General features: G+C 32.6%; 2 protein-coding genes across 8 annotated transcripts in view; one reads left to right on the top strand and one right to left on the bottom strand.

Moving 5' to 3' along the window:
- The window catches only part of LOC124362511 (magnesium-dependent phosphatase 1-like), a 30,293-nt gene extending 10,009 nt beyond the window's left edge, over nucleotides 1-20,284 (top strand). For 4 of the 6 annotated variants that reach the window (XM_046817094.1, XM_046817104.1, XM_046817086.1 and 1 more), the window contains 3 exons: nucleotides 9,879-9,936; nucleotides 18,664-18,899; nucleotides 19,972-20,284. In XM_046817094.1, coding sequence (XP_046673050.1) covers nucleotides 9,879-9,936; nucleotides 18,664-18,899; nucleotides 19,972-20,149 — 472 coding nt within the window. In that variant the 3' untranslated portion in view covers nucleotides 20,150-20,284. Of the gene's footprint in view, nucleotides 1-9,878; nucleotides 9,937-18,663; nucleotides 18,900-19,971 lie in introns of those variants that run through there. The other 2 variants (XM_046817121.1, XM_046817128.1) reach the window with 2 other exon arrangements.
- On the bottom strand, nucleotides 8-27,670 carry LOC124362501 (probable DNA primase large subunit). Of its 2 annotated transcripts, XM_046817063.1 has the most exons (5): nucleotides 27,391-27,670; nucleotides 9,197-9,437; nucleotides 6,133-6,410; nucleotides 5,195-5,772; nucleotides 8-332 (listed from the first exon to the last, which is right to left on the bottom strand). In XM_046817063.1, the coding sequence occupies exons 2-5, from the start codon at nucleotides 9,379-9,381 to the stop codon at nucleotides 51-53; spliced, it is 1,323 nt and encodes a 440-aa protein (XP_046673019.1). In that variant the 5' UTR covers nucleotides 9,382-9,437; nucleotides 27,391-27,670; the 3' UTR covers nucleotides 8-50. The 2 variants fall into 2 exon arrangements, with proteins under 2 accessions (XP_046673019.1, XP_046673028.1); XM_046817072.1 differs by lacking the exons at nucleotides 9,197-9,437; nucleotides 27,391-27,670 and having other exon boundaries at nucleotides 6,095-6,240.
- Between the last annotated feature and the right edge of the window lie 3 nt (nucleotides 27,671-27,673).

Raw genomic sequence — 27,673 nt, forward strand, 5'->3', positions numbered from 1 at the left:
ACGAAAATTTACTAAAATATACATTTTATTAGTGAAAATAGCCTTTTGTGCTATCTAAAATCTAAACTGAAATGTTTGTGTAGTATCACAAAATATTCAACTGGAGTCTTGTGCTCTTTATCAGTGAGGGATGTTACACTAGCTGTCTTCATGAGAGTTTTTCGGTAAAACTTACAAGCTGCCATTGGTTTACTTTGAGAAGTTAGGAACAAAACTTTTTCAAAATCTTCCTGGTTCTGCACTACACTTGGATCCAAAGAGTTCTTCAACCTGCAGTGATCAAAGGTCAAGAAAGGACAACCTCCTTCTTCTGATGGTCCAAGGTTGTTATTCTGGAATTAAAAGAACATTATTATTAAACACTTTATGGAGTGAAGTTAGCTACTCCCAATCTGATTTTGTGACGTAAGGTGTCTGCCGCAGTTAACATGTTAATAAGAAGGATAATTTATTTTGTTATTTTGGAAGATCACATATTCTTCTACAACTTTTGAAGTCATGTTTCATGTTTAGATTTAATTGGAATTTTTTAATGTAATTAGAAAGGCATTAACAAAAATTACATTTATTAGTGTCAAAAAATGTATATACAGGGTGTCAATTAAGTCTGGAACCTCTTTTTTAACTTTTAAACCACAATATAAAAAAATACCAAAGTTCACACGTGCTTACTGGTGATAGTAACGCACATATCTGCCCAATTACCGACCAGATAATCCCTTTGGGGGACGGTCCACAAGGAGTCGGACAAAATTCTTAAATAGCAGCATAGGTCAAGTTTGGTATCAAATTTAAGGTCGTATTTAGCAGAGTACAATGCCGCAAACCGGACTTCAAAAGGTGGATTAATTCAGTAGTTATAGCTATTTGAATTTTAAAACAATTGAACAATGTAAATTATTAAGTATTACAAGTAAACACCAATTTTTAAGTACCTGTGATCAAAGTAAGTGTTCAAAATGTTCCCCTACCATCGTCTGGCAATGTCGTAGGCGGTTGTAAAAGCCATCCACTGCATTTTGAAGGTAGTCACGAGGAATATCTTGAGCTTCTTGGACTAGGAGATTTCATAGGTGCGCCAAATCTCGAGGCTTAGTACGATAAACTCTATCTTTGAGGTATCCCCAAAGAAAAAAATCCAGCGGAGATAAATCAGGGGAACGAGCAGGCCACTCTACTGCACCACGTCTTCCAATCCATCTGTGAAGGAATATTGTATCCAAGTATTCTCTAACAAGGAGAGCAAAGTGTGGTGGCGCGCCATCTTGTTGGAAATAAATTCTTTGAAATTGTCGACCAAGAGCAGCTTGTAGTGCAGGAATTATCTCATTTTGGAGCATTGCTAGATACGAGTCACCATTTAAATTACCATTGATAAATAATGGGCCCATAATTTGATTTCCTTTAATACCTGCCTGAACGTTAAGTTTCTGTGGATACTGTGTATGACTCAATCTGCCACTTTCACATTCTAACAGTAGTTGTGTTATTGGTAATAATTATTGATTCCTGGCTTCGATTACTACATTGTCAGATGATGGGAGGGGAACATTTTGAACACTTACTTTGATCACAGGTACTTAAAAATTGGTGTTTACTTGTAATACTTAATAATTTACATTGTTCAATTGTTTTAAAAATCAAATAGCTATAACTACTGAATGAATCCTCCTTTTGAAGTCTGGTTTGCGGCATTGTACTCTGCTAAGTAAGACCTTTAATTTGATACCAAATTTGACCTATGCTGCTATTTAAGAATTTTGTCCGACTCCTTGTGGACCATCCCCCAAAGGGATTATCCGGTCGGTAATTGGGCAGATGTGTGCGTTACTATCACCAGTAAGCACGTGTGAACTTTGGTATTTCTTTCTATTATGGTTCAAAAATTAAAAAAGAGGTTCCAGACTTAATTGACACCCTGTATAAAACATGCAAAGCATTTCAACATTTCATACTCAGACTATTAAAAGCTTAACAAGAATGAGTAGTTAACCCATTAGACACTGGACTTAAACACTATTTGTTTCAAGCACAGTTAGGATTTTTTTAAATACACATTTCTTAACAACAATATTTTTAAATTATAGCCTATACATTTTTCTACATCTCAGCACAATTTGCATCAATGTGAATGCACTTATTGTATCATATAATCAGTGTTTAAAGCCAATTATCTTATGTCTGTCACCTGATTTGACAACCACAGCAACATGGTCATTTTAAGCACAGTATGTTATGGCGCTGACCACCCAAAATTTTTTCAGAAGTGTAGAAATAAGTAATAGTCACTGGATGCTAGATAAAACTGTACTGACAATTATCAAGTTGTACCATCAAAATGATGTTATGAGATTTTGATGCAGGGTATGTGTGTGTTTGTGTGTGTGAGAGAGTGCTGATATTGCTATAGAGCAAAATGATCCCACAATAAAGTTAGTTTTTTTTCACAATAAATTGCTGAATTAATATATGTATCACCACAAGGCAAGAAATCCATAAGCAACATGCTCTTCCTATCCTAAAACGTAGTGCACGATTTTCAGAGTTAAAATTGATTGTCTGAATTTACATTTTTAAGGTGAAGTAAAATGTTACCATTGTTTGATTACTGCTCCGATTACGAATTATGTAGACAACTCGTGATTTTTCGTAAAAATCCATAATTTTCATTATGCTACTATTCAAGAAAACGCAGTGCAATCATTAACATATTTGGTTTTGTGTACCTTAAGATATGATGCAATACAGAGGGTCGACTGGGCAAGAGAACCATTGTCACTGTGACTCTAGAGATTTACTGTAACATAACCCTATAATCTAGACAGCTCAAGCTATCTTGAGGCTTTTAATACGCTCCAGGATGTCCTTGATAGCTAAATACCCACTTCAGCATTTATAAGAAGTGTCCTGTGAAGGTTTCTCTACAATCAGGGCAATTGCTTCATAGAAGTTCTATGGTCTTGCAGAAACAACGTATATATCATTCAGAGATACCCATAAATACTGATGGTGGTTTAATAATAATATCCAGTCAACAGGTTAGAAAATAGCCTGTTGTCCAGCCTTTTACAGTCCAAGAATTGCTTCGCTGTTATAAAGGGTTTCTGACAGCTTTTGCTTGTCTCCAATTTGGGAAGTTTTTCTAATTGATAGAGATCTCTGCAGTTTCCTATTCTTTAGAATATTTTAACCTGACACTTTGCCAAGTCACATAAAGATTCTGGGTCTATGAGATGTGATTTGTTCCAGCTCTCACCAAACTGTCTATTGTCTCATTCACTGACACCCACATCAGAATAACTCTGTTGCAAGTAGCCAAGGCCCTGAGTAATTGTAGGGTTCCTAAACTAACTTATACCCAAAGGTGCTTCTGCTGAGAGACATCATTGTAGCTTGACTGTCCGATAGGATGCAGATCTCGGTTCCCTTCGTTTTTCTTGATATACTGACCACAGCACAGACATTTTGCACCTTATCCAACATTTACAATACCCAGCACTTAGTAATGTAATCATTATTGTTACTATTCAATATAGAACACTTCCTGATACTTAAGAAAAATTATCACATAACAACAAAATAATAAAACATGTCTAATTTTCTTTCAACATTCCACATCAATTTTCAGAATAAATCACCCACTTTGTTTATCAAACATATCTGTGTGGCAACCTTTGAAAGCTCTAACCCATTTTCAGACTGTTCCATCAGTCAAAATTTTTGTCTCCATGAACTAATCTTACAGTGTATGCCATATGCCTAACACTAATCACATGTAATTTGCAGTTTACATGATTCTCAATCAATGGGGATATTATGACACAAGCAAACAAACTTATACACAATCGAATGTCTCTGTACTAGTGTCTGTGGCTACTTAACAAATGCAGGAAACGTGCAGGCGCTCTATTCTGACTGTAGCACTGATCGAGTACGTCAAAGCAGTACTTAAAAAAATGCCTCACAATAATACTGAAGAAAATTATCCTACACACTGTGCTTGATGATATGAGTGTCCAAAAGCTAAAAATGTGTCCAGTGTCCAGTGTTTAAATAGATACTTTGCAAATTATTGAGGAAACATTTCTGTATTTGGGTGATATGTACGCTATTTATTCAATATCAAGTTTTATATTGAATCTATGTGTTTTTTGTGATTGGTGTTGGTAGAAATAAGGTTAGGGAGTTTTTAGAATTGATTGTCATATTAGGGATTAACATCAAAACGCTTATAGAACAAAAAAAAAAAAAATATAAAAGGTGGATGAAAAATGCAGTCTGATTACTGTCTTTTTATCATCATTAACCTGGTCATCAATCCAGATCCAACCAACCAAATAATATTATACGTCCAATCCTATTGCTTGTATATATGGACTTGTGCAAAAAGCAGTCACTATTATTTTCTAAATAAATTTTGGAATCACTTACTAGAATATTTTTATTTCTAAAGAACACATACTGCATATATCTAATGTATGTGATGCATAAGAAACTAAGATTGTAGGCATAACCTGAAATAAATTTTATTACACAATTGGCATGAAACAAAAATAATATTCTGGCACTAATCAACTTATGGTTGTAGTATTCATTGCCACATAACGTAAAAATACATTGAAAATTACATATAGGCCTAAAATAGATAGGCCTTTTAAAATTTTATTTTTTAATTATTTCAATAATAGTTTTTTGTGTTTTCATCTGTTCTTAATAGTAAGTTAAACCCATAAAAACGCTGTACAAAAATAGTTTTATTACTGTAATAAACCGAATCTTGTATGCACAGTGATAATAAACATAATCTATCTCATCACAGCTCAAAATTGTGACAATTCAATTGTGAAGACAAAAATCCATGTTGTGGAAGTAACAAAATCTAATTAAGATTTAAAAAAAAAAAATATGTTGTATTTGGTTATATGTAGCAATGGTATATTATTATTTGGCTCCAAAAGACTAAGCACCGATTTTGACGATCAAAAGAGTAATGTACCACAAAAATTTAAAAAAAAAATTAATTTTGTTCTAAACTGTATGGTTCAAATTAAATGAACTGTGCCCAATTCAATTATGAAAATAGAAGAAGGATAAAATCATTTATACACATCAAAGAAATTATGACAGTTAAAGCATTTACTATGCACCTATGTCTAAAGGTGTATTTGATAGATCATCTAATTGCATTAGATACCTGAATTTTTGAACAAGATGGTGAACAGTAGTTGGCTCTCTTTCCCTCCAAGCCATACAGGTGCCTGATACTGTAAATGTACTTGGGTCCGTTCTTCTGCCAGGAATGGGAACATTTCCCTCCGCACTTGCTTGGTTTAGAGTATTCTTCCTGCCAGAATGATATGGATTCATTGAGTGACATTCCTATGTCTTTAAGAAATAATGAGAGGTTGAAGCGAGCATGATGGCTCAATCTGTGGTTGATCTTTAAGTTGCTATACAAATATCCCATACAGGGAGGGAATAATATTTTTACCTTGTTGAGGTCAGTTAACCTTACTTTATCTTTGTTTGAGCCATTAATTGTACAGTTTACAACCTTCTTGTGTACAATATCCCTGAGTTCAATCAACCGCTGATCAGCGATTATCTCTGCAACACAGCCTTTTGATTCCATTTTACTTATTTCCCGTTTCACATGTGCCTCAAAGAAGCACCGTAAGAACTGTTTCCACTTCCCGCATGGTACTATTATTTTTCCTTTCTCTAACTCTAGTTCTCTTTTTGCCACCAAACTCACGCACATTTCAAAAGGAACTGAAAAAAAAAATTAATAATAATAAATGATACAATGAGACTGCAAAACGCATTATTTAACAGCAAGCCACATACAAAACCTAGGAATCTAAGAAAAATTCATGACTGAAAGTGAGATTTTGATTGTAGATCACTCACACTACTATTTCTAATTTCTAAACATGTTTAATATTGGCAGTGCAAAAGAAAATCACCTTATTATTTAGAAAACTATTAGTAAAAGTAAAATTTAGTGAGAAATAAACATATAAGTAAAAACATAAGAAGAGAATAAATGCAATGTATACATGTAACATGAATTTCTGTAATGCAAAATCTGTACCATTGTTTTTCATTGTTTTCAATGTAGTAATTACTTACTTTTTAAAACGTATGCAGTACATAAAATGTCATGGTTGAAATCTCTAATGTGTGCACTTTTGAAAGCAGATTTAATCTTATTAAAAATATATTTGATTTGGGTATTCCATAGTGTATCACTCTTGGATGGTTCACCAACTTCGTCAATATGCCTTATAGTTGTTTTTATTAGCTGCACTATTTGATCTGATGACAGAAATTCCAATCTCTCAATGGTAAAAGTTGCTTCAGATGATATAATGAATTCCTTTACCAGTTGTGACTCGAGTGATAACAACCTGTAACAAGAATAGGCTATATACTGTATGATCAGAATTAGAGAAGGGAACTCAACTAGCCTTGAAGTTGTGCTTATGACAGAAAATGTCGTTAGGAGGAGTTTCTATGTCTTCAGTAGTGTAGAATGTTCATTTGTTGGACAGTACAAAAATCATAAAAGAAATTTAAAGGATATTTTGAATGGAGTATTTATGTCCAATCAAAGTATACGTTCTCATAGTTACTTTAATTCAAGTGTACTTTCAAAAAGTATATTTTTCCACAGTAAAAATATTTTTATTTCTATGCTAAAATGTTCTAAATTTAGAAATTAAAAAGGAAAGTGTTGAATATTCATAATATAATAATAATAAAGACGCAAAATAGTTATCCAGCTACTATACTCAAATATCAATAAATTATTAGTTAAAAATATTGTAGTACAAAAATTATAAAGCTATACCTTTTACAACTTATGTTACAAATTATTTGTAAAATCTCTGCAAATCACTAATTTTGGGTATAGTATTTTTTGCTTATACCCAATGCAACTTTATGTCAAAAAAGTAATGATATACAAAAAAAATTTTAGTCCTCAAAGAGTCAAGTATCATGTATATTTCTTTCACTTAAACCATTTAGTTTCTACATGAAATTACTTCGCTTACAGTGATGGAATATTATAATTATTAAGTGTATAAAACTAGTATTTCCATATTAACTGCACAATTATAAATACAAAGTTTGATAACATAGAGCACACAATATGTATTCATTCAATACAACCCTTACAGTAAGACAGTACTACACCTGTAGCAGACTGTGGTAAGTAGTTATAGAAAACCCACATAGGTAACTTATCTGATTAAATATAGATTGGCTGTTGATGATGTAATATATGTTTATTTGAAAATAATAAAATTGTATTTGTACAACAGACAACTGTCTCTGTTAAAGGTTCTAATTATGCTATGATGGAGGTTCAAGAAGATGTTCCTTGGGGTCACATTTTTCATTATTGCAACTAGTGATTTACCTCATAATATCGATACTTGTTCTATAATTAACACAGATGATACTACTTTCCTTTCAACTCATTAAACCATATTAACTCTGCACAAAGTATTACATGAAGTATTTGATTGTGCTGTAAATTGGTTCTCAACAAATCTACTTTTTTGTAATAGGGATAAAACACAATTATTTTTGGGTCTTTCACAAGATATAGATGATAATTCAGTTTATTTATTGAGCATATATGTTGACTCAAAAAACAAATTGTAAAGTGTGCATCAATGATATCAAAAGGATTTCATGAGTTTCTTTTATTTGGAAATCGAGAGATATTGTGTTAAATTAATATCTTGTCTTCATTGTATCGTTGGTGGTAGTTCAGAAGTCACCTCTAAGCCGTTGGTCCCCAGGTTGTGTTCGAGAGGGCTTCTTATCCTTAACTTCGCCTGGTAAAATAAGACATTTTTACTTTATCTTAGGGTAACATATTGGACTTTTTCAGATCCATATTTTCCATGGATTGCTTTTACAGGGCCACTCACCATTTGTGAATGACGTTCGAACTATTCAAAAGGTTTTCCGTAGAATGTATAGAACTGGTTAAAAATGATTACAGTTATTAATCTGTACATTTATATTTACTTTATTTTTCATGAAAACTAACATAAAAGAATTTGCCACAAGAGACAAAGTTCATGACTATAATACTCATAGTAAAATGAATATAGGATATATATATATATAAATCTGGACATAGATTATATAAGACGGAGAACTCACACAAAATTAATTCCATTCGTTTTTTTTTACAAACTACCATTATCTGCTTGACTTTTACTTATTAGTAGCTTTAATGGTAGATTGTACAGTTGGTTTATGAAAAATCCATTTTATAAGCTAACTGAGTTTCTTGACATGAATATAGTAGATATAATTTATACTAGATTATAACATATTGTTAATACAGTGTTGATTTTACTTCACGAAACCTATTATATTGCATTGTATGGTCAGTGGTTAAAACATATGCTTGATCCTTGACTATTTAAAGCAATGAAATTCACACATAATCTTTGTTTTGATGTGTAAAGATGTTTGGACATCAGGTATCTAAGATTGACATCAAAGAACTTTAGGGCACATTATAGGGGTAAAAAATAATATTAGTTTCTTACAAGAATATGTGTCACATTGTTTTTATAACTGTATCAAAAGTAATAAAAATAATATGCACAACAAATTTGGTATCTAATTTTTTTTAATGAAGAGTGTTGGGTTTTAATCAGGTTGGGTTTTTTATCTATAAATGGGAAGGGAGGGGAATAATTTAGATATATTTTCGTAATTATTTATTTAAATTAATTCTATTTTTTAATCTGAATATTTTCTTTTGTTCCTGAAATTTCCAAACTCAACATTATTTTTTTTAAACAGCCTCAAACTTATTTTAAACATTTTTACTAAAATAACATTTCTCAAATTGAAAATACCCTGGATGTCAAATTCAAATTGTAATTAGTTATTACTTTTAATGTAATTGACAAAAATTATATTTTTATCCAAATTTTGGTAGATATGTCGTAGTTCCCAGGTGCATTTTCAGAAACATTAATTTTTTACCTCTAAAATATATCTTGAAATTCTCTGACATAATTCTACAACTTACAATAGCAAATTTGAAGTGTTTTTATTCTTCAAGTGCTGCAAACAATCACGGTTTTGAATTATATAAATAACTGAAGAATATCCTGTATTGTGTATGCTTAAAACAATTATAATATAAATTATTAACCTCAAAATAAAATGTCCTATTCTATCAAGTGCTGTTCCTATTTGCAAATACTCAAATTTCAAATCATTTTTCGACACAGCTGGATCTTGCTGATATCTGAGTAAGAAGTAATTGATGCGAGTGATAACACACTCCTGGAGTTCACAGAGTTGAATATCTCCTCTGGGTGGTTTGATGTACAGCATTCTTTGTAGTTGTAATATCAGGCATTTTAGTCCCTATAATAGGCTAAAATGGGGATCTGTGAACAAAAAAATGATAATTTCAATACAGTATAGACACACTTGTGTTGGTACAGGTTATTTCATCTATGCTCTCTCGATTCCTCCTGCTTGGAGAAGAATAATGAGGATCTACCATCAAATCAAATGGATCACAAACAAAAGTTTTAATATAAAATACATTTTTTATCCTTCCACAATTTTAATTTGGAATTATAATTCAAATTATGGAAGGATAAAAAATATCTTTTACATTAAAACCTGGTGACTTCCATCAAGAATACAAAGCGGAAAACACAAACCAAATTACCAAATTTTAAAAATGCTAACCAAACAAAATGCTTTATTGAATATACTTTAGTTGAAAATCTTGACATTATCACAATTTGCAAAATTATTTGATAATGAGATTATCTGGACCAAACAAAAAACTTATAATAGATATTGCTATGTTGTTTTAGATTTTACACTTTGGCCATTCCATGTAGACAAGCTGAAGCCACCACTAAGACCTCTAAAGTAAGTAAATTATGAATATAAATTATAAAAATTTAGTACTTATTAGGCACAAAAATTTAGTACTTATTTGGAACAAACAGTGATTAATGATTTCATCCCCTCCCAAAAAGTAAATAAATCAAATGTAATAAATAAGCAATCTATTCTTCCAGAAGAGAGGCTACATACTCATAAGTACAAAAAGAATAATTTTCAAATTTGGAATGCTTAAAACACCATCTTATTCCAAAATTCGTAAATGTCAAAGTAAATTGTAAATCGAAAGCAGCTACCAAAGCCAAAATTGCTGCTGAGAGATTGTGGCTAAATACAGATGTAGATGAACTTTACAAGAAAAAACATACATTAAATAAGCTGTTATATGATACTCACCTCAATCTTGCAAATCTCTTATACCCTCAACAACTTTGTGAATTATTTGACAATATTGATCAAAGAATAGAAAATAACAAATTAATAAAGGAAGAAATAATTGAGAAGAAACTTTATCAACTCAAATGTACTCGATATCCCACAGAACCAGTAATTGATTTACCCCCTGATACAAAATTCCATCCACGTATTATTAACAAATCAAATACTACATTTACAGAAAATGAAACAGAGCTTCTTAACAAGGGACTGAAATATAATTTACACCAAACAAATAAGAAAGATTATATAAGGAAACTGATACTGAATAGTGAAATAGTAATTACAAGTTTACCTGCAGACAAACAAAATCAATCAAGAGTGTTAGGCGATCAAACAATAGAAAAAATTCAGAAAAGTCATAACCTTAACATAGAGAACAAAATACAAGACAAACATGATTGGCAAAAGCATAAAATCAATAAACAACAAAATTGAAAATGATAATTTGGTTATGTGTAAAGCTGACAAATGTAACTCAATTGTAATTTTAAACAAAAATGGTTATACAGATAAAATAGACAACTTTATTTCTAATAACAATATTACAAAACTAAATCATGATCCTACAGAATCTTTTCAAAAAGATATCAAGCAATGCATAAACAAAATTAATCATATTTTTCCGAATAACAAAAAACAAAATTTAAAAATGATGATGCCTTCTGCACCAATCCTCAAAGGTTTGCCAAAAATTCACAAAGAAAACTATCCAATAAGACCATTAGTAAATTTTCAAAATGCTCCTTCTTATAATTTATCAAAATACTTGGACAGCAAAATTAAAGAACATTACAAATTTAAAACTGACATAAGACTGAAAAACAGCATTGACCTAGTAAGCAAAATTAATGATATAGATATACCCAACAACAGTAAGTTTGTATCCTTCGATATAACAAATTTATACACAAATGTTCTGATCCAAGAAACAATGCTTATAATTAAAAATAATTTAACAGAACAGAACATTCTAAATACACAAGAAATTGAAGAAATACTTGAACTCACAAAAGTAACTCTAAGACAAAATTACTTTACATTTAACAACAATTACTACATACAACATGAAGGATTACCAATGGTATCACCACTATCCAGATTATTGGCTGATATATTTCTTGACAACATAGAAGACAAATTCATACTAAGTGACAAAAACAAACATCTAACATAAATAATTTATTATTACAGATATGTTGATGATATAATATGTCTATTCAAAGGAAATGAAAGACAAATAGACATGTTCAAAAACTACTTAAACCAAATCCATCATAATCAAAATTTTATCAGTGAAATTGAAGAAAATAATGCAATAAACTACCTTGATTTGACTATAACCAAGATCAACAGAAAGCACAATTTCAAAATTTACAGAAAACCAACATACACAGATTTAGTTATTCCTTCCTCATTGAATCACCCACATCACCAAAAAATGGCTGCATTCAAATCAATGATCGACAGATTACACAAAATTCCAATGAAAACAGAAGATTTTTATAAAGAATTAAACATTATTAAATACATAGCCCAAAATAATGGATATAAACCAAGCATGATTGATGTATTATCAAAGAACTACCCAAAGAAAGAAAATAAGAAGAAAGAGATATCAAATACATTCAATCAGACTACCTTGGTAAACATTGTCACAAAATTAACAAATCATTTTATAAACAAGGATATCAATTGGCTTTCAAAACCTCGAACAACCTCGGACTTTTAATCAAAAACAAAAGCAATTCAATGAACCAAAATCAAAATTCAACAATAGTGGAGTATACAAATTAAATTGCAACGATTGTCAATCCCACTATATTGGACAAACCAGCCGATCCTTCAAAATTAGATTTAATGAACACATAAAAGCATTGAAAACATCATCAAACTCAAAATATGCAGACCATTTCAATAACACCAGCCATACATACACTAACATCGAAAACAATCTTGAAATTTTACACACAAGCAAAAAAAGTCACTTATTATCTACTTTAGAACATTTTGGAATTTACAAAAGTGCCAAAATTAATCATAATATATAATTAAATGACAAAGATTTTCTAACAAAAAATTTATTATTTGATAGACTTTTAAACAATATACATTGATCACACATAAAATTAAATACAACAAATTAAGCCACCAAGGTGAAAAAACACATGACAATTTGGTTTTAATTATTTATTTTCATAATTAACTTAACCTTAGTACCTGAAGATGAATTCCCAGAATTCGCAATGTACATAGTACGAAAATAAAAGTTACAAAAGTGTTAAAAGGTTTATACATATTGTGTTATACATAATTTTCAAAATTGTAATGTTTTAAAATCTAAGTTTTCCAGTTCACACCACGTCAAAACATTGTTTACATGGTGAAATATTTGAGCCTTGCTTTACTCATGAGATGTTAAACCAAAACTGCCAGTAAGTATTCGTCTATATAGGCGAGTTGAAAGGTGTGAAGATTTGTCGTAATTGATTGAAGCTTAACCAACCAATGACTAGCTATGATAAATATAGCTCTTTTATCAAAGGCTACCAGCTTTTCGAAAATTTGAACTATCACCTTTGTTAAAGTTAATTTCATTCTGCATTATTTCTAAAGTCTCTTATTATCCTTGGATAATTATAGTAGGGAATATTTACAAGTACTTTTGTCAAATTGTATTGTATGTGTGGTTTTGAAACTGTTCAAACTGCAGATTTCCCCAAGTCTAAACGGTTCATGTGTTCACCCACTCATGTAGACATTTTTGTACTCCACATATGAACATTTTGTCTCCAAATGTAGACTAAGCCACAACTATATGGAATTTCATAGACTCCCGGTGATCATAGTTAAATTGTGTCCTTCACTGTCCTCAAACAGTTAAATTTTTGAGATACCTTGAATAAAGTTTTTATATTGTTTCTCCTTAATATCCTCTCTATTTTATTGATCATTCCTTGAATGTAAGGAAAGTAAAGTAGTTTTAGACATTAATTTTGACTTTAATCTAAATGTGATACATCTGATACGTTACTTCCATAATTTGTTTTTTATTGTTGTTTTTTAGTTTTGTACCCATTTTCTAGTAACGTCTTGTACAATATTCTTTTCTTTTTATTAGATTGTGATTTTTATATAATATGAAAATCAGCCTATTAATTAATGTATTTAATGGATCTTCTGGGCTGGGTAATTATTGCCATTAATGAGTAAGCAATTTAAAGAAGGCACAGCTATAGATTGATCTGAATTATGTTTTATGCACATAATCATGTAAAGAAAGCTATGTTCATATTCTATACTGTTACTTACACAGAGTACAGTTTGTTCTATTCAGTAGGCAAAAACATTTACTAAAGGATAAATTTATTTTTTGAAAGCTCTATCAACTTCAAAGTTTGTACTTCGTCGCTTAAGAAACAGGACCGCCTAAGTGACATTTGGTCAACTTTTCAGGAGGGACAAAAAACTTTCTCTTTACCACAGATAATGTCAAATCCTGATTTAATTTTTACCTGTTTTCACATTTCTAAGTTTCTGTTGAACGGTATTAGGTCATTTAATTAGTATTTACCCATTCATGTTTTTATGTAATGTACTTAAGGCGGTACTACCGCTTATTATTATTTTTCGTTAGGTACTTAGGCGGTATTGATGGGTTTTGTTTAACTTGCGTTAGAGCGTACAAAAAAGTTTGTTTTCATCAAATTTTGGTTTTTATTAGTAAAGTAATTTAAATATAAAACCACTTATTTCAATTAATACTGAAAATCAATATGGGGAAATAACAACTCATTAAAATGCAAAGATAAAAATTCTTTATTTTTTGTTGTATTCTTATTTGTATAAAGTAAAGGATACATTGCAAATATAAGTACTTGTAAAAGGTACATCATTAACATTATGAAAAGTTGTATAAATTTTAAATGGTAGAATCTATACAATTTGGGGGAAAAGTACTAGCTTGGTTAAATAATACAACAATAGTATAATAAAACTAAATTATGATAGTAAGGAATTGGTAAAATCCCAATCAATAAAAGGTTTACTTGTTTTTGTACGGCAGACTGTCATAAAAATTCATGACAATCTCTAGGAATAAATTGCTTCAGTTCCTGAAGGTGTTTCCACTTTGATTCAGTGATGGGGAGTCTCTGTTTGTTAAGTGGCGGGAAGTCAGTTATTGGCTCAACATTTTTCAACATTTGTTTCCGACTTTGGGGCAGTTTCTTGAATTCATCATTGAAATTGAGTTTGTAGAGGATCTTTCCATCCGGCTGGTACTGTAATGCTTTTACATCGTTAACCTTTGGGTCTGATACATTTCTACCGGGTCTTATTGAATCGTAAAACATAGTGCTGGGCTTTGAAAAATCTTTTAAAAACTGGTGTGTCAAAAACACAGACCTGTAAGGAATAGGTGCTTTCCTGGCTTCTAAGGTCAGGCTGTGATACGTGCTCGGCAGATAAATTTCTTTTCTTCCCTGTTTGTTGTAGCTAGGTTGGGAGCAGGGATTCAATTTTGCTGTGAACTGAGTCACACTCCATCTGAGTATGACCCTTCACTAACCACTTTTGTTCGATTACTACGTTGGATTCCATCGATAGATGTAGCAAGGCATTTGACAGTATGGCATTTTTATTTTGGGCCTCCACAGCCATCTGACCATAAAACAATAGGTTTTGTCTTTCTGCAAGCATAGTTTTTAAATTATCAATAATGCAGGATGCATAAGTTGACGCTTCAAGTGAAGATGCTGTTTCGTTCAAACCAGTAACACTTGACATCTTTGTTCCCCAAATTGTACATAGTGAAATTGTGTACTGCTAACTTAGTTTTGAAGTACATGGAACTGGCATTCAAGCAAGGCGCTAACTTTACTGCTTCAACATCCTGAGTGAAAGCATAATGCAATCCTTGAATGGCTTTAGCTTTTGTCAATTTGTTTTTGCTCTCTAGCTTGTTCTTTATCAAATTATATGTTTGTTATACTCCTCCTCAGTAACGGTTCCATTTTTTATCTCAAAGGCAGAACAAAGATCGCATTTATCCTTTTTAGGTGCATGTATAGCTTAGGTTCTTCTGTTTGAAAATCTTATCAAATGTAAACCTACTAAGTGGAACAGCGCTACTGGTCTGACATTGGTTCTTATATAGATCATAGAGCTGAGTCTTGGACACAATCGTTGTTTCTAGATACAAAGATGTAGAAGTGGATCTACAATAATGGGCGGGAAGTTTGGGGCAAAACTGTCAAAAAAACTTGTTTAAAAACTCAATCTGAATCGGATTTACCCTTCTTTCTCCAATATTATCATGAGATGTCTCAAATGAAGAGGCAGTACCTGTAGATTGTCCAGGCGTGTCTAAACCAGTATCGCACAGTCCATTTCTTAATTCCTAAGGTTTTGTAGAAACATGTTCTGGCAGACTATCATCTTTTTGCCATTTACAGTCAAATAGTATGTCAGGGTATCGTTTATTCTTGATTCATCACCTTCAGCTACCCTCGTTTAACTGGTGTTTTTAAGACATTGTTTTACTATGAAAACTTTTCTTTGATCCCAGTTCATATTATTCCAATAGTTTGAAAAGATTTCCTGTCTCTCTTGTTGTATTATGCTGTTACAAAAACCTAACTTTGGACCGTTCACAAAATCTTGAAGTACACGGAGGTCCCATCCTTCTTCCTTCTCTCTCTCTGTGTCATGGTAGGTTTTTCCTTCGGCTGTTTTTCTAAACCCTAAATATGCTTGCCCTTTCATTCTTTTTTCCTTTTCAGCATTTTCTTTTCCATTTAGTCTTATCAGGAATTTTACTTCTCACTCTGTTTCTTACAACGGGCTGTTCTTCAGGAGGTTCCGGACCTTGTTGGTTTACTTCCACTTCTGGTGGCTGCTGGATTACTTCCACTTCTGGTGGCTGCTGGATTACTTCCACTTCTGGTGGCTGCTGGTTGTTTATTTCCACTTTCTAGTAGCTGGTGATTTTATTTCCACATCTAATATCTGCTGCTGGTCACGTAAAGGTGAAGATTGAACAATCAAGCTGCTGTTAATTGATGGAATATAATCAAGATCGTTGGGGTCATCAAAACTTGAGACACTATCGGCAAATGATGAGTGTGTTTCTGAACGTCAAAATAGTTATTTCTAATATCAGGGAGCTGATGTTTGTGTCGTGCTACACGATGAGACAGCTGTATCAACAATATCACTTATATTCAAAGTGGTAGACACATCCTGCAATTCCATAGTGCTTAGGTAGCAGAGAGAATCTGTTACAATGTCCTCTTCAGCACCTGTAATAAATTCAAAACTAGTTAGGAGCAATCCAAGCTCAAAAGAATAGATTATTTTCTGTTTACCAAAGTTGTATACCATTGTAAGTGTATTGGGCAAACAAAGAAAGAGAGAGAAAGAAAGAAATTACATTTATTCTCTTCTTTCAGCACACAAAATACATAATACATTACAAATTGTGCAGTAATCATGTATAACTATCATTGTTACAAATGATAAAATCTAAAATAGCTTTCACTTGTTATAGTACCTCGGCCAGCTAAAACAAAACGTGGTGGTGTCCCTTGGAAAACCATGAGGAAAAATAATTGCACTACCATACAAAAATAAAGAGAATTTTTGGCTAAAACAAGACAACTGAAATGAATACATCAATGATGCAGGGTAAACTCTGGAATTTTTCTATACCGTACGTTTACTAAGAGCTTCACACTTTCAAATCGTACTAATAAATAAATAAATTGTTGTCAATAAGAACACAATAGTTGTCCGTTTTCAAAAACTTATGATTGCTTTTTTAAATATTGAAGAAAATATTAACACATAACAAATACCGTAACTTAGTTAATACGTACTACTTACTTGTCATTTTAATCTTCTTTAAATTGTGGTTTTCATTGCCAGAAGAACTTTGATGTGACCTCTTAGTAGCTCTTTCAATTGTGGATGTACTAAATCCCATTTCTTTTAAGATCTCTGACGATGTGAATAAACCTCCTCATCCTCAGAATTGCTTGAACTATCCATCACTGTACTCTAAAAAAAATAAAATTTATCAGCGTAATTCAATTTTCAAATCTTTCATAATATCTGCATTCAGAGGGAGGACATTAAAGATAACAATATATCATAACGTAGTCATTGCTATGGTATACATCTCTGGTAATTAAAAGTATGTATTTTTGACTTAAGCTTTAAGTTGAAGTTTGTTTGTGACTTTGTCGATGCAAACATGTTAATTTATGACAATAAAATATTAATTTATTTTATTAATGAAGATGCTATTTCAGAAGCGGAATGATAAAACAATTTTTGTAAAGACTTGAAAAATAAAAACAACTTGTGTAAGATATCTACTGTTAGGTTCAAAACCGCCTATCTGCTAAAACTCACGAAAAGCAGAACCGCATATCTTGAGTTGTGTAAAGTAAGGTTAAGCTAGAAACTGTTTTAGATAAATGTAGTGTTAATTCACTATAAACAAGATCACAAAGCAAAGAGCTTTTCCGTGAGTAAAACATAGTTTTATTCTTACCTTAATGACGCCAAAGGTTGCACAATGTAGACACAATTCCAATAGAACAGTGACGAAATGCGAGCCGGTATCTACTGACTGATGGCTTGCCTCGCTATATAGGCGGTACTGCCACTGAGGTTGCAGATAGGCGGGGCTGTTTCAAATGCGATAGTGACGCTATCTGTTAGAATTTGTTGAACTAACAGAGCCAAACGGTCCGCAGAGAAATTCTGCGTCCATTGATACCAATAACTCAATTTCAGCAAAAAATGTCACTTAGGCGGTCCTGTTTCCTTAAGCGACGACTTGAAGTTGATTTTTTTATACTGTGTCTACATATTTAGAATTTTTTTTATTTTAGTATGCCAATTTTAGGTTTGTAAAATTATGATTTTATATACAAACTTGATATCTACTTGAAATGTCTAATATAGTCTTAGATACTAATAGTAATATACTTATCATAAAATAGTTATAGTTAATTTATTACAAACACATGATGTCACTATGTTGATGAAATGCATTGTAATGATGCAAAATAAAGAGCTGCCAGAAGATAAATATACAATTCATTGTAGTATCACTAGTATAAAGGAATACAACATTTTCCAAAATAATTTGTGAATTGCTTGATGATGGAATCTTTGATTCAGAAAGACCTTGCACAAAATAAAAAAATATATTGGAAAATGTTGTATTCCTTTATACTAGTGATACTACAATAAACCGTTTTTCCAATGCTCCAAGATTCTACATACAATTCATTAATAAAATAGTTTCTGTTTCACTGTTACAGAGATGGTAATAGTGTGGACTCTGAACTGAATCTTATTTCTTTGTATCCGGAAGTGAAGGATATACTACAATCTATGTCAAAACACTTCCTACTAGCAGTGGCTTCCAGAGTGGAAGATATTACTGTGGCATATCAGTTGCTGAGCTTTTGTCAAATTAGTTCATACTTTCCTTTGAAGGAAATCTATCCCACTTCTAAATCAATTCATTTAAAAAGGTGAGGAGTGTAAACTAAACAAAATGTATATATATATATATATATATATATATATATATATATATATATATATATATATACATAAATTTATAGTAAATTATAATGAAAATGTTTTAAAAGGTTCATTAATTATATATAAGTAACCTTTGTCTTATTCTTAGAAAATTAGAAACTATTTTATTTATAAATAAAAATGAATTAAGAATAAATGTATTTAAATATCAACAAATAAATATTTATATTTATTATTTGCATAGTACAATATATTAATAATGAAACTTGAGCCTTAAACTTAAAGCCAATATTAAGGAATGAGTTGGTTGATTTTGTGGGAAACCGTGTAACCCTTTAAGTTTGCAGCTTTCAAAGGTGTTGTTACAGGCTACTGACGGGTTTATTTACAGAACTGCTCCATAGCCAGCTCAAATATAGAGTGTTTCTCACCTATCATAATTAACTTCAGCGATATCTTCATTTACCAAACTGCCGTCAGAAATTGAGTCCGCACCCGATCACCATCATTCTCAAAAAAGTTAAACTGCTGAATGCATAACTAACAACAACGCATCCGGACAAATATAAAAATCATAAAAGTCCTTATCATTATTGCAACTAATTCCTACCATACCTACTGAAGCACAATCCAAATAGAAAATAAAACAAAATTGCAGTAGCAACTACAAAAACCCAACTAAAAAAGTAGGAAAAAATAATGTTTCTACTTTTCAGGTACAACCATTTGCTTTTGTGATCGTTCCTTAGTTGATCGTCAGAATGTAGTAGCAATTAAACAGCACTGCTGTGGATATGTAGTAGTTAAAAAAAAACGCTGCTAGAGGCTAATATGTAACATCTTATGCTGTCAGGTGTCATGTAGCGAAGCAGCTGTTTTTAAGTTACAATACTTTATATAGATGCTGCAATTTTGGCAATTTTAATTAGAAGTGCCCTACAGATGTATCAAATAGTCTAGTGGTTTACAACATGTGAGGGGGAAATTAATTTTATTTACTTAGGCATACTTGGTTTACATAGCTATAGAATAAAATACAAGCCTTATGATCTATTACAGGTTACAAGCAAGAAGTGGACATCATGCACATGAAATGTTGTTCTTTGATGATGACAAAAGAAACATCAGAGATTCTAAAAATATTGGAGTACAAGCAGTTCAAGTGTTGAATGGTCTATCATGGCATGTTGTCATTGAAGGCCTTTCACTGTTTTCCCAGTCTCAATCTAGTATATAAAATAGGCATATATCTACAGGAAGAGCAAGCCATATGATCCAAAGGCAACAAAATCAACTTCCTTGTCTCTCAAAAGCATTTCTGAAGGGTTTTTAGAATGAAAATCACATATAATAAACAATATTTCAATAAATATTTCTTGTATTTAATTCCTATCAACAAATTTGTGTCCACTTTTTACACAAGGAATTAATTATCATCTCTTCCAGCTATTGTAGTAGCATAGGGCACTAGTATAGTTATACAGTATATATATAGCTACATATTTTATTTTATACCCAGAATTATCTTTCACAACGAAACGTTGAGTCATTAATCCTATAGAGATTTTCTAATGTAATAGATAAAAATCCTAGTGTGTGTCAACTGAACTGTATCCATATCTGTATATATCTATGCACCTCTTACTGTACATGGAACCTCTCTCACCAGTTGCTGGATGTTCAATAAATGTCCAACAAGTTGAACTAGAGGATTAAAATTTGGTATGAAACAATCTCTATTACATTTAGATCCTATTGAAAATGGTAAACATTGTTCTATTTAAAGTCTTGTTCTATAATAATCAAAAAGTGACTCTGATTGCATTGGTCTCAAACATATTTTTAATTAACCTGCAGTGTCATCTTCTTAGTAAGCTGAACTGTAAAAGAACTTTTTTACTGTTTTGTTGACTGAGATTACTGGTAGAAAATGGAATAGACGAAGCATGGATCTCATGTACAGTAGTTCAAGATTTTATTAACTCAGTTTCTGTAATAAGGAAGCTGCAGGACGATCCTGTGAGCGGCTTCAAGCAGCTGGTCACTGCCTAGCTTTATATGATCGGTCTGGATGATGCTGAGGTCCTCCTTTCTCCCACTTACCACTACCAATGAATATAAAGAATTCATTGATATTACTAACATTACCGATATAGTTATAGACCTCCATTCATTAATATCATCCATGCTACTTCGTCCCTGTGATAATAAATTAGTTTGTCCATTTTCACAATATGTTTCTTGCTGTTTTATTTAAATGCATAGTGGCACTTAATACATATTCTATATATAAATATAGAAAAACAACCAAATTTGTTGTGTGATTTTAATCATACGAGGGGTATTGAAAAATAAGGTTCCCATGATTTTTTTAAATAGACAGCTCTATATTTCTGCATAGTGTTATACATCAATTTAAAACTTAAAAGTTAAGCTATTTTTCCACATAATCACCGTTTCTGTCCAAACATTTTTGTAGACGATGCTGCAACTTTTCTATCCCCATGTTGTAGAATTCTGCCGCCAAATGTTTGAGGAATCGAGTTATCTCTTCCTTGACTTCATCATCGGTACTGAAGCGTTGGCCACCCAAGTGTTCCTTTAATTTTGGGAATAAGCGATAATCACTTGGGGCTAGATCTGGGCTGTAGGGGAGATGGAGGCACAATAGTCCAGCCAAACTTTGTCAGCAGTTCTTGAGTTTGACGTGAGACATGAGGTCGAGCGTTGTCACGGAGAACGTCCTCACGCCACTGGACAATCTTCCTCTCCGGCGGTTCTGGATCGCGCGTCTCAGTTTTCTTAATGTGTCGCAATATCTGTCAGAGTTTACTGTTGTTCCATGAGGCAAAAGTCGATCAAAAGCAGACCCTTCCTGTCCCAAAAGACAAAACTGAAGCCCGTCCACTTCGGTTTTCATCGTGGATTTCCATGCGGCCTTCACTGAATTCTCTACACCATTTCCGAACGTGTTAAACAGATATGCAGTTTTCCCCATAATCTTCGATTAACTGACGATGAATTTCAATAGGTGAAATCTGTTTTGTATTTAAAAAACGTATCACAGCACGAATTCGCATCTGGCGGTAACAACGATAAACAACTCCATCTTCGAAGGCAGCTAGGCCGGCACTTTTGGACGTAGCGAGGCGCGAGTGGTATGGATAGAGAGAGGGACAGCTGATGAGTAAAGGTCTATTCACACACATCAGTTGAGTCACAGTTCCGTCACAGTTCAGTCTCAGTTCAGTCTCAGTTCAGTCACAGTTCCGTCCGGAATTCGTCAGTTGGCTTCAGTCAGTCGTCAGTCACTTTATACAGTGATCTTACAGTCAAGCTTATTTTATTATGAGTGAATTAAATTGGATAATATATAATTACCTCAATGGCTGATTTACTATAGTAGAGTTAGCTGCAATAGCGATAGCCTTAGATGACGAAGAGATTGAAAATAAGAGAAAAAAAGCGAAGGATATGGGTTCATGATTTATGGAAGAAGAGGGAAAGTCAGGGAGAGTTCATTACGTTATTTAAGGGACTAATGGACGATGAAACTAAGTTCTTTAAATATTTTAGGATGACCATTTGATGGTCGTTATGATCGTAACAAACAGTCTTTAAAATATAAACTCAACACAGAAATACAACTTTTATATAAAAACGCAATGCTAATAGCAAACACATCCGTCATGCGACCGTCAGGCACCGAACAATCCAAAAATATCGGTGGGAAGAAATCTGAAAATGACTGACGGACGCCGGCAGAGCGACTGACGGACCTGCGCCGGATGAGTGTAGATAGCGCAACAGGAAATCCATTATAGAATACATTTTTTGACTGTGACGTGACTGACCTGTGACACGCCGGAACTGATGTGTGTGAATAGACCTTAAGACTGTGTCGCCAGATTTCTCCCATCATATCGCATTCTGTCTCAGCGGCAAAGGGAACCTTATTTTTCTAATACCCCTCGTATATCATATTTAAACATTATGTATAATTCAAGTTTTTATTTTTTTATTTACTTTCTCATTTATACACAGCATTTCTTATTTTACTATTATTGTGATTATTATTAATTGTACAAATCTACATTAGAAATAGACAGCACACACAGACCTTGCTCCATTTGCTGTCAATATTCATATCTTTAACATGTACAACTTTTTGAAATATCTTAAAAATAAATTTATCAAGTTTGAGTTTTTTGCAGGGTCATGAAATTTAGAATATCTCAGACCTGGGTTACTGTACTATAATAATTAAACTATGAAGTGGAGTACTGGTAGTATACTTTATGATAATTGATACCAATTGAGAACCAATACAGGGTGTGAGGGGTTTTGACACCGTATTTATTACCCATTGATTGCTTGTATTCATTCACAAAATTTGACTGGTTCCCCCAAGGATTTTAAAGTTAGTATTATATTTCCCTGCCATGAAAGCAAACATAAAGAAGTCTGAATCCTCCATCTAAATGCCTAATTTAAATGGTAAGGTATTTTGATAAATCTCATTGTATCAAGCATTTTTACTGAGTAGGAGTCAAACATTGACAGTGGTTATTGAGACTTATCTTTGGAGAAACTGCCTCTCTCACTCATTCGCACAGTTGTAAGGAAAATATTATACTGAACGAAAGTCAACAGCAGAAAATCTTGGCTATCAGGATCTACACAACCTTATGGAGCATAATATATGAACAGAAGTTTACATGACAACAGACACACAGAGGCGGAATTTACACCAAGCGAGTAATTTCACCAGGCTGAAATTCCATGTATCTCACTGTGCGAGCTGAATTCTAGCATAACAGTGCCCCGAACTGTTTTGGGTCGAACCATGATCCAAAACAGGGCGAAGGTTAGCGTTGTTTTTTATGGTTGTGATGTAATTTATTTATAACATATATCCGATACAGAGAAGATTACTGTGGGAGTGGAACAATGTCAAGCTCTGTACCATGTCAGCTGTAAGAAATCTAATAATAAAAAAAAGAGAGGATGTCTGGCTGAAGTTTTTTTTTGTTTTAAAGGAGAGGCCGATCCCCTTTCAAGCCTTATTCTGTCCGCCCTCATGGGCCACTGGCCTGTGCGAGGATCTTATCAAACAGAATAAGGGGGAGAGTCGATACAGTACAAGGTCAATGGTACTGATAAAAAGTGCAATGGTCACAGACAGGATTTGAACCTGCGTTATCTCTAACTCAAGACCCAAAGTCCAACAACTTAGACCGCTCGGCCATCGGCACTCCCCGAAGCCGATGATTTGATTTTTTTTTAGTTATGCAAATCAAATTTCACCAAATCGTCAGACAACACAGAAAATGCAATACACTGACACAAATGATTTCTTCCTTATCCATTTCGATACCGACTTAAAAACAAAATGGATGATCATTCCAACTGCCTAAATAAACACTCATGTAAGTTGACGCACCGAACTTCGGCACATATCAAGTGCCAAAAATAACTGCTTGTATAGTTATGTTAATTCGGCCAGGCACAATAGTAGTTTAACAGTTCGTATAATATTGCCTTAACAGTACAGTGAGTCCCATGTTGTGTGATGGTGTAATGATTGCTACATTATAGTTGCATTTAGATTTCAGTTATAATGTCTAAAAAAGTAGACAGGAAAACATTGTTAAATTGTTGTTAAAAACAATTAGAAACTATGTAATACTGTCGAGGAATGCTAGTTTTATATTAACCTTTTCATAGTTTTTGATGTAATAAATATTACATTCATAGTGATTGTGTAAAATGCGCTGCTGATGTAATACTATGCAACGTTATATTGTCGTGTTTTATTCTGTTGTCTGCCATAATATTGTGTGAAAAGAATTTTTGTAACAATTGCATGTTGAGCAATTAGTTTTGGAGTTTCCTACTAGATCAGTGTCAGCACTGAAAATATCTGATGAACAAATAAACATTTGGATTCGTTTGCCTGATGATGACACGGACACAGATGGAGATGACACTAAAAATACTCAAGTATTTGCATAAAATAGTATATAACTAAACTCTACAAACCTGACTCTATAAAAAACAGCAAAAGAATTCAGCAAAAGTTTTATTATTACTAAAAAACCATTAACGGGTTAATAAATTACATTTTACTTTAAAGCTAAAAATTGTCTACTACATCGCAATTTTTAGGATAATATAAATTAGGGAATGGTGTTGGTGGCAGAGATACATAATTATTGAGTGGGGTTAGTGTTACTATTACAAGACGAAAAGAGGTGGTCTGAAATGTCACATTTTAGTGTTAAATAATTAACCTTCGACCTGTGGTATCTGTTCTTATACTGGCACCCTTTTTGTAGCCGTTCGTAAGAATTACATTAAACTTTTGTATACCTCTCAAAATTCTTCAAATATACAACTTATTATATAATATTGTTTTCAGAATATTCCAAAAATAATAACAAATTATATTCATTAATATTTTCATAAATTCAAAAAAGATTTGTGTTTGAATGCTCTTGGTATGACTTTAAAAAATATTTTATAACTGCACTATCTTATTATATATGTATGAAAGATTTATAGAAAATCCAAAATATATAAAAGATCTTGGTATGTGGGTGGGGGTATTTATTTGGCCTTGAGAAGGAATTCTGCCAGGTACCCAACAAAATGGTCACCATAACGAGGGATGTTCTCGCCAGTGTCTTTCAATGGTGATTGTATGTGTACCGATATCAGGGTCAACAAAATTAATGGAATGATTGACAGAGAAGTGTCTGAATTCCTCGTCACCGAGACAGTTGTAGGCCTTCCAACAGGCACTAACAATAATTGTTGTACCCGGAAGAATCCATTCTTTAATTACGTTTGGAAGGCAGGGTGTCCCTGTCACGTTGTTCAACAGGAACAAGGAAGGAATCTTTGCTCTGCCTTTCGATTCCTCCGGGTAGGGTACGATAAGCGGACCCGGTTTTTTATATCGAAATTGGCAAACGATATTATTCAATCATAACCATCGATATAATCAATCGATACTAATTAATTACTTTGAACAATTAAGTTAAATAATCTATATCTACAGCTGTAAACACTTTCAAGTAATACACGTAAGGTAATATTTCAATTTTACATACCTATAAGTAACATTTGATTATTAAGAATGGCAGTCAATTTTAGAAAACTACACAACATTGTTTTGAAAGATAACAAGACATGTTTTTTGTGGCTTCAACATGTAGGACTCGTACCGAAAAACCCATTATGTGAAATTTGTGGGAAAGAAACAAATGTACCTGTAAGAGGAGTAAATATGGTCGTCTTCAGTTTTCGTAATTTTGTTTATAATAATTTGTTTGATCAGTGTTAATATTAAATTCCCATTTTAATTTAAAACACATGTTTGTTGTTGCGGACTACAGACACTTTTATATTGATTGATAGTCTAGGAATTGAGATGCGAATATTAGGTATCGATGATTTACATTCTTCGATATAAAAAACCGGACCCGCTTATCGTACCCTACCCGATTCCCCCAAAAACCCACTGTCCCCAAACTCTTTTGCCGCTATTGTATTTTCTCCTTCCAAATTTGGCCTCATTAATTACAACGACTGTCAGTGGACCACCAATTTTCTTCGACGTCGTTGAAATGTGATGGAAATACACTTCACGACAGAAAGAATACCAGTACACCATAGAATGTACAGAAACGCCAAATGTCAATGAAATAGTGTTGTCTAGGTAGCTTCAAATGTAACAACATGGTCACCAAACCAAAATAGGCTATGTGTAAGCACAATCTTTCAAAAAAGGAACTTGCCCGGGCTGATTTTTTAACATTATAACATTAAAAAATGTATTTTTAATACTTTTACGAATTTATCTGTCGCAACAAAACAAAGTCTCTCGGTTTAAAATCAATACGCAACTGCAAGACGAACAAATACACTCATTATTAAAAATTCCATGTTCTAATAAAAAGGAAATAATCCCGTTTTGGTCGAAACATAAACATGCCTGACAAAACACTCTGACACACACAATTCACTACGATTCGTCGAACTAGTGATGGTTGATCCATGATTGCCACGCACTCACTCGATCCGAACTACAGTACACAATACCTTGTGAAGCACTGACTACAACCCAGGAGCGTTCAAATAACAGATATGCTGAGTCCCGACCGTAGATAACACTGAATTAAACAGATATTCGGGCACAGCACGCAAACAAAATATTAAAACATTAACTAGGCCTATTTATGAATATACCACCTAAAACCATATATATTTTTGTTCAGAAGGATGAACACAATATGTTTATAACGTCACATTCGTGATTTGCCGGGTCGGCCTTTAACTTCATAGATACAACTTTTTAAAGTATTTTAGATTTTTTTTTAAAGTCAAGTTGATCTTATTAAGCATTTGTTACATATGTTTGCAGAAATAGCAGTTTCTAGTTTTATATTTTAAATAGTTCTCGTTTAAGCCTACCTTCAAAAGATGAAAACTTCTCAAATCATAATGTCGTACATAGCCTAATTGAGAAATCCTTCATTTAACCTCAAATCTATTTTAACTTTTTTGGTTAGGTATTTCTACCACCATGCCAGCCAGATTCGTCAACTTTGAATCCTATCTAACTTAACAACTGTGTATAGTTCATCTTTAAACTGTAGCTTTAACAATTATTAATTATTTACAACGTAGCTAGATTTGAATTCTGATCCTTTCCCTCACGCCATAGTCCATAGGATGTTACAGTACACAAAGTTAT

The sequence above is a fragment of the Homalodisca vitripennis genome, chromosome 1, assembly GCF_021130785.1.
Source record: "Homalodisca vitripennis isolate AUS2020 chromosome 1, UT_GWSS_2.1, whole genome shotgun sequence".
Classification (NCBI taxonomy): domain Eukaryota; kingdom Metazoa; phylum Arthropoda; class Insecta; order Hemiptera; family Cicadellidae; genus Homalodisca; species Homalodisca vitripennis.

Excerpts from the sequence above, each read along its gene's own strand:
- LOC124362501 (XM_046817063.1), bottom strand. The coding sequence starts at position 9,381 with ATGCTGTACATCAAACCACCCAGAGGAGATATTCAACTCTGTGAACTC. Across the intron at positions 6,411-9,196 it reads ATAGGACATTTTATTTTGAG|GTTGTTATCACTCGAGTCAC; the intron begins GTTAATAATTTA and ends TTCTTGTTACAG. Across the intron at positions 333-5,194 it reads CATCTTGTTCAAAAATTCAG|AATAACAACCTTGGACCATC; the intron begins GTATCTAATGCA and ends TTTTAATTCCAG.